The following is a 9,946-nucleotide window of genomic DNA, read 5'->3' as shown; positions in this document are numbered from 1 at the left end:
ACCTTTTTAGCCTTACCTCTGTTACCATTGCCACTGTTAATTGGCTGTAAAGCTGTATTTTGTGCTTTGAATGCACTGTGCATACTACTTCTCCCCTCCTGTCTTGCAGAGATGCTGAGGTAAATGCTTGTGTCTACCCTCAGTCTTGCAAGTGAGCACAAAATGATCAGGCGGAAAGCCATCAATCATTATAATGCAAAAATTCTGCAGAGACCATAAAGAAATATTTTCTTCTATCCTTTCTTTTAGTAATTAAAAGAACAGAAAAATTTGTTTCTCTTCACAGCAGAGTGTTTCTGTGTTTGTGTGAATACAAACATTATAGGGCTTGATTCTGTGCATTTTGCAATGAGTACAGCTAAACAAGAAGCTGGAGACACAGGGATTCGCATCTTCTGTCTCTCCTGGTTTCTGGGTTGCCCTGGACAGCAGAAGTATGATTTAGACAAGCTCCTCAGGGGCTCTGCCCATCTCTAGGGATTATTTCAGCTGCCAGGAGCATTACTGTGCTACCCTAGGGCAGAGTATTTTGTGTATTCTGCCTCTCATGCCTATTACAGAGCTGCAAGGAAGGAATCAAGCTCATTGAACAAAGCTGTTGCATCCTAGCTCAAGAGCTAATGCAGTTTGGTGCGCAGGGAGTCTAGCAGTGGGGTGTGGAATTATTTCCCTTCAATCCAGCATTGATGTAAAGGCTGCAGTGTCAAGTTCATGAAGCCCATAGCTATTGGCGTAGAAGTATTTACAAGTTAAAGTGCATGCGTTTAGAAAATCAGGTAGTTTGCAGCTGTGGATACTACTGATCTATGCACTGGAAAAGTTAACTATCATTAAAAGGGCTGCCCAAACCACAACACCTTGGCATTTGTTTTTGCTGTATTTATCACTTATCGCTCTGAATCTAGACCATATGCCTAATTCAGTGCATCGTTCTATTTCTGATATGCACAGATAAGCATCCATAAAACAGATCTGTGATGAATGTTTTGTGGAGATTTGAGAGACAGTGGAAGGAAAAAGAAGCAATGCAGGAACGTGAGGTAGGCAGAGTGGTTTAGCGAAGCTGGTGCTGGTGAGACGTGCTTTCAATGACCATGGGAATTCCTTCAAGCTGCGAGTTGTACACAGATGTAACTGTCTTGACTGAGAAGTACAAGCATTTTCACCTACAAAGCCTGCAGGCAGAATGGCATGGGTGGTCAAGTCAATAAGGAAAGGAAAGGGCTAGCCTAAACTGAGAAGGTGCAGAGGAAGACAGGCTGGCTTCATTACATGCAGAATTGCTGAGTGAAAGGAATGTTACCGTGCTTTAATTGCAAGAAAACTGGTGTCCACCATTACTTGAATGAGATGATGGAATTAAAAGAATTAAGGAAACTTTTGTGTTAACAATTCTTTTCATCTGTTAAAAAGGTGGGTTCACTGAAGGCATATTATATGTTCCAAGATAGGCTTCTGTCAGTTATGGTGTTTCTTCTTTTCATGGAAGATTAATGTGACCTTGAGTAAAAGGTTTCCTCCTGGGGGGGAGGGGAGAATAAGAACTGCACCAGGAAATTTGGCTAAGGGCATGCAGCCGAGGTGGCTTTCCACTAAGGGGAAAATGGGCTGGAGAGGCATTGTAACTAATTTGGAAATGCAAACAGAATGTTTGCAAATAGAAGCAAATAGACCTTGTGGTAGGGGCTTGTTACTCATGGCCCAGAAAAGCCTCGGCTTACTTCATGTATTGTATGAAGAACAAAATAATAACAGCTTCAAATGGGACTGGTTTTGTCTTTTTTGGTGGGAGGGAGGAGGCAAAGGGGGCATTTGTCAGCCTTATATGAACTTAGTCTGTTCAAATTCTTTTAGTAGATGACTTTCGTAATAAATAACAATGAAATTAGTAATGATTTCTTAGCATGATAACATTTCAAATAAAAGTAATAATAATAATAAAAAAAATCCCTAAACAAATCAGACCATATAAGCAATGTCTAAGGATTCTGTGTTTAGATGCTTCATTTAGACAGGATTGCACCCTGAATTGTGAAAATGCACAAAAGCCTACACGCTAATTAATTATGTGCTAGGGTAGGTCAAAGCTCAAGTCAATAAACCTTCCAAAATGTTGCATTTCTTCTAAGAAACAATGAAGAAAAAGCTGTGTGATACTCTATAAGACTTTTGTTGTTACTGAAGTTGCTGTTTTTCTAAAAGTCAAAATACACTGGGTAGTTAAAAAAGGTAGCCAAAGTACTGCATATTCTCTGGAAAAAGCATGAAAGACACTCCAGGGAAGTCTTTTTAGTGTTGGGAAATAAATATATTTAGGGAGAGGGAGGAGGGGGGCGGAAGTAAAATCTTGGTTCTCAGAGCATAAGCCTGATGTGGTTAGCTCAGCTATAGAGCTATGTGTGTGACATGCTTGTGGGGACTGGAGAAGATTTCACAGGAGCTTACTGAATTACAGAGGCACACTTGAGAGAATTATTTCTCAAAGGCAAGCAGGACTTTAAAAGAAATGCGGTTACTACTGTGTCATGTGATCTTTGCATACAAGCAAACAAAAGAAACAAAATGTCTCCTTGCTTTCTGTCCTTGCTCTCCTAACAGTAGTCAATTCATGTTGATTTAAATAAAGAGGAAGTGGTTTGGTTTGTTTTTTGTTTTTTTTTTCCCAAAACTCATTATTTCCAGTAGCTGAGCCACCACTGCACCTGGTATTCTATGCTTATGACTTGCTTTTCATGAATGTTTAGACCTTATAGGGCATCTATTAACTGTTATGTCACTCTCCCATAGAAGTTGACCAAGCCTAGTGGTTTGTAGTATTTCACTGGTCCAGAAAGAGTTTATAGTAAACAATATTTGTTTCTAAAACAGAAGACCTTTATTAACCTGAGTAAGCGTATATATAATGCACTTGGGTTCAAATGTCAATACAACTATGCTAAGGAGTGTAATAATATGTTAAGTGGAGCTGTTTTTACTGTTTTAGACACAGCATTGTTTACTGTGCATTAGTAATGTACTTCATGTTGTGTACTTTGAGACAGTAATACGTTTCTTGCTTTTTCATTTAGCTTTAAAGTGTGTAGCATATTTGAACTAAGCAGCGATTAACAATTAAGTGTTAATGTTTATATCCTGGTCTTTAGTCATGCTATTAACATTCACATGGAGATAGATTTACCCTTAGAAGGCTGCAACAGCTTCCGTGTGTATAAACTGCAAATTAAATGACTGCGTGTGCCAAGTAAAACAGTGGCGTTTCTGTGGACTGTATGTCATAGCATAAGCTGAGGTTTACATTGCAGGAGTATGGCTGTTACTCATTCAGGTGATCCGTGATCTGTTTCCTACTGATCCTTAAAAGCAGATCAGGATGTCAACTACTTCTGTTGGTGGAATCTGAAAGCTGCAGACATGGTCATTACGCAAAGGGGAGCACACTGGTCTCATGTTGTATGTGTCCATGTTTGCAGTTTCCTGGACACAGGAGTCCTGGATGAGAGTCCTTGCAGAGATGTTGGTTCAGTGACTCCTTATAGCTGGTTTATCTGAGAACTCCTTCTAGTGTGACTTCCTGAATACAGGCTACGTGGCTCTTGTTGGGAGCGTGTCCCTGAGATTGCCAGGTACTTGCATTTTAAAAAGCGTAGCGCAGTGGGTTCAAACTGTTCCAATGTAGTAAGTATCTTTAGGAACTTGTATCTAATGTCAGCATCCAGCCTTCCGATCTGGTTACATCATTGCTCGTGTGATTGAAAAGCCTCCCTCTGCCTCGTGGTCTCTTTTGGAGGTACAAATACTTGTATACAGTTGATCAAATTAACTCTCAAATTGCACCTTGAAAGCCAAATAAGTTTCATTTTTACAGTCACTTGGCACTGTGGGTTTTCCAGCTCCTATTGCCTCTTGTGACATTTCTTGGGAACGTTGCCGGCATTTTGTTTATTTAAACCTTTAAATGTAGACAGCAAAACTGGGTGCATTCTGACAGCTGCATTACCAGTGCTGTGCAGAAGCAAGAATATTTTTTGTTTCTCCTGTGAAGCTCCTTTCTTACTCTGTATGAGGAGTCAGAGCAGCCCTTTCCACTACAGTTTCACATAAGACTTCATGGTAAAGTGTTACTCATAATGATTCCAAACCGTCTCCTACCAATATATAGGACAGTACTGTGTGGTGCTTTTCAGACTTACCTGAACCATCCTGTCCCTGCTATATATCATCTTGAAACTTGTATTACAAACTATCTTGCTTCCTACTCCTTCTGCAGAACCATTCTGCCAGTTGGTCTTGTAAGACTTGTCTCCAGTACGAGGCAGCTGGTGCACAAGGTAGATGTTGAAAATAGTGAAAGCTGGCGATTGCTTCTGACCGCATGCCTGTGCTCACGGCTGTCTGTGTCCAGGTAGGGCCTGGGCTGGAGGGAAATGGGAAGCTTAGCAGGTGGGCTGAAACTGCTTCTGCTAGGATTTGGCAGTCTGGACTTGAAAGCAATTTGAGTCTGTCACACTCTCCCCAGGGCCATTGTGCTCATTATATGTCAACTGTGGAATCTAATCAAAACAGGGATTTGTTTTGGTTTGGTTTTAAATTGATAGGAATTTGTTGGTAGAGTAATTTCATTGTTTTGCCTAGGACATGCATTAGGCTGTTTTGTTGTTCAATCAGGATTTCTTAAGGAAATTCAAGCAAATGGACCCTGGAGCAGCAGCTCCACACACTGGATATTGCTGTGCTGTGCTGTTAGATTCCTTAAGGCCATTACCCTAGCTAAGGCCTATTCCTTTTCGGGTACTTGGTCCTTAGGAACTGCAATTAGTGTTGCCTGCCTTTGCAAACAATTAGTTGGGGAATATACCTGGTTTTCTTCTATTCTTTATCAGTGTAGTTAAGATAGTAAACCCTTGACTGCAAAGAACTGCAAGGGATTCATTTTATATACCTCCTGGAGGCACCTAAGGAATTGCACGTACTGAAGGGAAAACCTAAATCTACAAACCAACCCCCAAATCTCATCAGTTGTTTCTTTGGATTGTGTTCTAATACAGGCTGCAGTGCAAGCTTCTGAGCAAAAGGAAAGTATACCTGTGGCAACCATCTGGTTCTTGTCAATTTTTTTTTTTTAAATGGGACTTCAGCAAAAAACTGAAGGAGTACTCTCAGCCCTTCTGTGAAGCTTGCACTTCCCTTAATTCTAAAGAAGAGATCTGAAGAAACTGAAAAATCTGTCAGCATTATGAGTTGCTGTATTATAATTAAATTTGGAAAAAATAGTGATAAAATCTCTCAGATGTACGTTTTGCGATTCCAGTGACCTAAGATGTTTCATGTGGTTGAAATACAAAAATGAATTATGTTTTTAGAAATGGCTGAGAATTCCAGGTCCTTTCAGTCAGAGAAGATGGTTGTAACTACAGTCTATAACTAGAAATACATCATCGATTCCTGGATGAAATATAAGGATACTAAAGGGTCAGAGTGTCCTTTAAGGAAGTAGCAAATTTAATCTGAACCCAGGTCCTGTGATTTGCACTTATAATGTATCTTAACTTGTTGAAAATGCTCTTATTTAAATAGGCAAATATTAATTGACGGCTATTTTATTTGTAGTTCTCCTTATCAAATAATTCCTCCAAAACCAAAATCTCAGGGTTCTGAAACACTGGGACTTGCTTAGGCACTAATCCGTCTGATACTTAAGTAATATTTTAGGAGGCTTCAGTCATTGGTGTCACTAACATAGATACTTTGCTAATTTAAGTTTATCTATATGGATGATAAGCATGAATAACCTTTTGCTTTCAGGTTGATACTCATATCCATGCTGCTGCTTGCATGAACCAGAAACACTTACTGAGGTTTATTAAGCACACGTATCAAACGGAGCCCGACAGGATTGTTGCAGAGAAAAAAGGCAAGAAGATGACTTTAAAGCAAGTCTTTGAAAGCCTTCACATGGACCCTTATGACCTCACTGTAGACTCTTTAGATGTCCATGCAGTAAGTCTATTAAAATGACAAATGAGAAAAAGCTAAGTTTTCTAAGTGTGAAATTCTGATTTCTGCAGTTTTTGTATGATAACTTATTAGATCAGAATTTAAACTTGTGCATTACTTTGCATGTTTGAAGGAAGTTAGCATAGGCTTTTTCTTTTCTGTGCCTTTTATTGCGAGGCAATTTATTTTATAAACTATGGTGTGTACTTAAAACCATGGTTATTTGGGTTATTTCCTCCTCCAGGGTCGTCAAACGTTTCATCGATTTGACAAATTCAATTCCAAGTACAATCCAGTTGGTGCCAGTGAGCTGAGGGACTTGTATTTGAAAACTGAGAACTACATTGGTGGTGAATATTTTGCTCGTATGGTCAAGGTAAATAAGTTTCAAGCTTTTCCAGCTGTAGAGAAATGAAGGTTTGTAGAAGATTTGTAATGCCACAATTGTATCTAGAGCTAACACTATGGTTAAGTGATTCCAAGTATTGGGCTTGCTCTAGCAATTCATCAGAGAAAGACCTCTGCTAAGTCAGCCACTGCTGCTTTTTAAATAATTTTATGAGTTAGAAACTCATACGCATAACCTGTGTATGAATTCAAAGTAGAGTCGTGTGCAGTTTCAAACTAATGGAGAGCAGCCAAGGGTCAGTTCACTGGCTTAATATTTTGTTAGGATGTAGTTGGTTAGTGGTAGCTGCTAGGGAAGCGCCTCTGCATAAATCTGTCTTTGCACGTGCATGCACAGGCTTCAAATTAATTTCTTACAACAAAAGAATTAATAGTTTTCATGAACTAGATATCGGGTCTTCTTAGATGTACAGAAGTGCTTGTCTAAAATTAATAGCCTTAAAATTGCTTACTACCACTGATTCTGGGTCAGCTTCTCCATTGGTCTGCATGTTTTATCTAGTCATTTACTACAGTTTAAATAGTGTAATTCTGATTTACTGATTTTAAACATCTGTCTTATGAAGGTGCTACTAATAACTGCACAAGAATATTGTCCTCTAAATCTAGGTGTTACAGTTGGTTATACTCAAATGATATCTGAGATGGCTTGCTAGTAGAGTATGTGGATGTCTAAAATAAAATAATAGATTAATAGACAAGAGATTCCCTTTATCTTTAAAGGGTGTCAATACAGTTATGTCTGGTCTGAGGAAAATACAATGATAAATATACTACTAGCTGTAAACGATCTTCAGTGTCCTTATTAATGCAAATATATTTATTACTTAATAGGAAGTAGCCCGTGAACTAGAAGAAAGTAAGTACCAGTATACAGAACCCCGCTTATCCATTTATGGACGGTCTCCAGATGAATGGCTGAACTTGGCAAAATGGTTCATTAAGCATAAAGTTTATTCCCCTAATATGCGCTGGATAATTCAGGTTCCCAGAATCTAGTAAGTAATCAGGACCTCTTAGTAATTTTAATAGTTTGAAATCATACCAATCATTTGTTTTAATTTCTGATATTTTTTAAATGGTTTATGAGCTGTCCTGTAGTTCTCTTTATAAGCAACAGCCTGGGAAATTTATTCTTGACCATTGCTGCAGTCTCCCTGACAGCCTGGGGGTGGAAGACAGGAGATGGGGTTCGAATCTACTCTTTATGAGGTTGCTCAAAACTACTGTGTATTATTTCTAAGTCTGAAGATACTAAAACCAAAATGACAACTGGGTGAAATTAAGCTGCAGTCAAAGGCAAGTTAAAATACAATTTAGTAATGAAAATAAATTGACTCTTGAATTCCATATAAAGGAGTAGAAAATGCTCTGTAAAACTGTTATAGAATCATAGAATTGTCTAGGTTGGAAGAGACCCTTGGGATCATTGAGTCCAACCATCTACCCTACTCTACAAAGTTCTCCCCTACACCATGTCCCCCAACACCACATCTAAACGGCTCTTAAACACATCCAGGGATGGTAACTCAACCACTTCCCTGGGCAGCCTATTCCAATGCCTGACCACTCTTTCTGTGAAAAATTCTTTCCTAATGTTCAGTCTAAATCTACCCTGTTGGAGCTTGAAGCTGTTCCCTCTCGTTCTGTCATTAATTACTTGTGAGAAGAGACCAGCACCAACCTCTCTACAGTGTCCTTTCAAATAGTTGTAGAGAGCGATGAGGTCTCCCCTGAGCCTCCTCCTCCTCAAACTAAACAGTCCCAGCTCCTTCAACTGCTCTTCATATGATTTGTTTACTAGGCCCTTCACCAGTTTCGTTGCCCTCCTCTGCACTCGCTCCAGCACCTCGATACCTTTCTTGTATTGAGGTGCCCAAAACTGGACACAATACTCGAGGTGTGGCCTCACCAGTGCTGACTACAGGGGCACAATTACCTCCTTACTTCTGCTGGCCACGCTATTTCTAATACAAACTTCCTCAAGATCAGTGACTAAATGACAGTGAACTTGGAAAGGAAACCCAGATTGCTGATTTGCAAGCTTAAATCAGTATCAAGTATCAGTTTCTCTTAGATTTTAAGCATCCTTTGGGATTTTATCAAATGGTTTTTGTTTCTAATACTGTACATTGTAATACAGTCTCCCATGATAATTTTTTCAGCCTTAATAGCTGGGCTTCATGTTTTGAAATTGCATAGTTGCAGTATGAGTAGAGAAGGGGCTGTCATGGTTGCATATATCCCCCAGAGTGTCTTTCTCGTTAGGGAGAAAGTTCCTCCTCTTTAATTTCTGACATAGCAATTTCTTGCATACATAGCAGAATCAACACTTTCATTAAGTCATGCACTTAATGACACACTGCCATACTATCCCTCTTTTCTGAGAGGCTCACTAAAGCAGAACATTCTACTTTCATTTGGAGTGGTTACAACTTTGGAAAACTGAATCTTTCACAAGAGGTAATTCCTTATCTCCCCTATTAGTACTTGGATTGCTGTAAGGGAAAGGGTCGCTGTTCTTGAGACAGCATCTACCCCTGTGTATTGTCTATAATTTTGAAGCACTTGGGAGCTTCAGCAGAACTTGGATGAAGCAAAGTCCGGGGCAGTGCAGGAAACAGGACAGAGACGATCCCTGCTCTGACATAAGCTTTGAATTTCTGAATCCTGGTAGAACTGAAGCTGTAGAATATGCACAAATAACAGAAAATAGGAAAGTGAAGAAAAATATAAGCTGATTTAAGAATGGTCACAACTGCGTATGTTTGTTCCCCTCCAGTGACATATTTAGGTCAAAAAATATTCTGCCTAGTTTTGGGAAGATGTTGGAGAACATTTTTGTACCTTTGTTTGAAGCAACAATCAATCCCAAAGACCACAAAGAATTGCACCTTTTCCTCAAATATGTAAGTATGTTTGGATTTTGTGTCTCATATGAAATGGATCATCTCCTACTCCTAAATTTTGTTTGTCTACAGCTGTTTGCAGACATTAAAAAAGCTTCCCTCTCCATATATTACTTGTATTATTGTTTTAAAGCCCTGACATACCACTTAATAAAAGCCTGGGTAAGGTCCTGTTGTCAAATAGTTGCCATTTATTTCCTCTGAAACAGCTCAACAGCTATTTGTCCTCTCAGTAATCCTCTCTATAAAGAATGACCAAAAAACGTTCACATGCTCTTGTGCAGAGGGAACATCATAATCCAGGAAGTGTGCTTTAAGCTTGCCCCTGGGACTGGCCTCCAAAAAACGAGGCAACTGAAAGGAAACATTGTGTAGATCCTGATGGGACTCAGGAGAGAGGTGGGGATGTAGCTCATGGGACGTGATTAAAAGAGACATTTCTGAGTATGCCCCAAACCAGAACTCTGAGGATTCCTGGGAGCTTCTGGCCTTCAGCTGCTTTTCAAATAACAAAGCAGATGAGTTTCAGGGATTATGGTCTGGATCTGAGGGAGTCTTAACAGGCCTACGCCTTCCCCCCCCCCAGCAGTCTGAAGACTTTGGAGCACCTGGGCCTCCTGTTTGTCTCAGAATAA

General features: G+C 39.6%; 1 protein-coding gene across 2 annotated transcripts in view; it reads left to right on the top strand.

The window, feature by feature from the left end:
* The window catches only part of AMPD3 (adenosine monophosphate deaminase 3), a 29,176-nt gene that overhangs the window by 12,661 nt on the left and 6,569 nt on the right, over nucleotides 1-9,946 (top strand). For both annotated transcript variants that reach the window (XM_009890945.1, XM_009890944.1), the window contains exons 6-9: nucleotides 5,803-5,997; nucleotides 6,239-6,370; nucleotides 7,237-7,400; nucleotides 9,185-9,311. In XM_009890945.1, the coding sequence (XP_009889247.1) occupies nucleotides 5,803-5,997; nucleotides 6,239-6,370; nucleotides 7,237-7,400; nucleotides 9,185-9,311 (618 nt within the window). The remainder of the gene's footprint in view (nucleotides 1-5,802; nucleotides 5,998-6,238; nucleotides 6,371-7,236; nucleotides 7,401-9,184; nucleotides 9,312-9,946) is intronic.

Source organism: Charadrius vociferus, unplaced genomic scaffold (genome assembly GCF_000708025.1).
Source record: "Charadrius vociferus isolate BGI_N301 unplaced genomic scaffold, ASM70802v2 scaffold248, whole genome shotgun sequence".
Classification (NCBI taxonomy): Eukaryota; Metazoa; Chordata; class Aves; order Charadriiformes; family Charadriidae; genus Charadrius; species Charadrius vociferus.
Note: the sequence above shows the minus strand (reverse complement) of the source record. Positions and strands in the feature narration are given on the sequence as shown.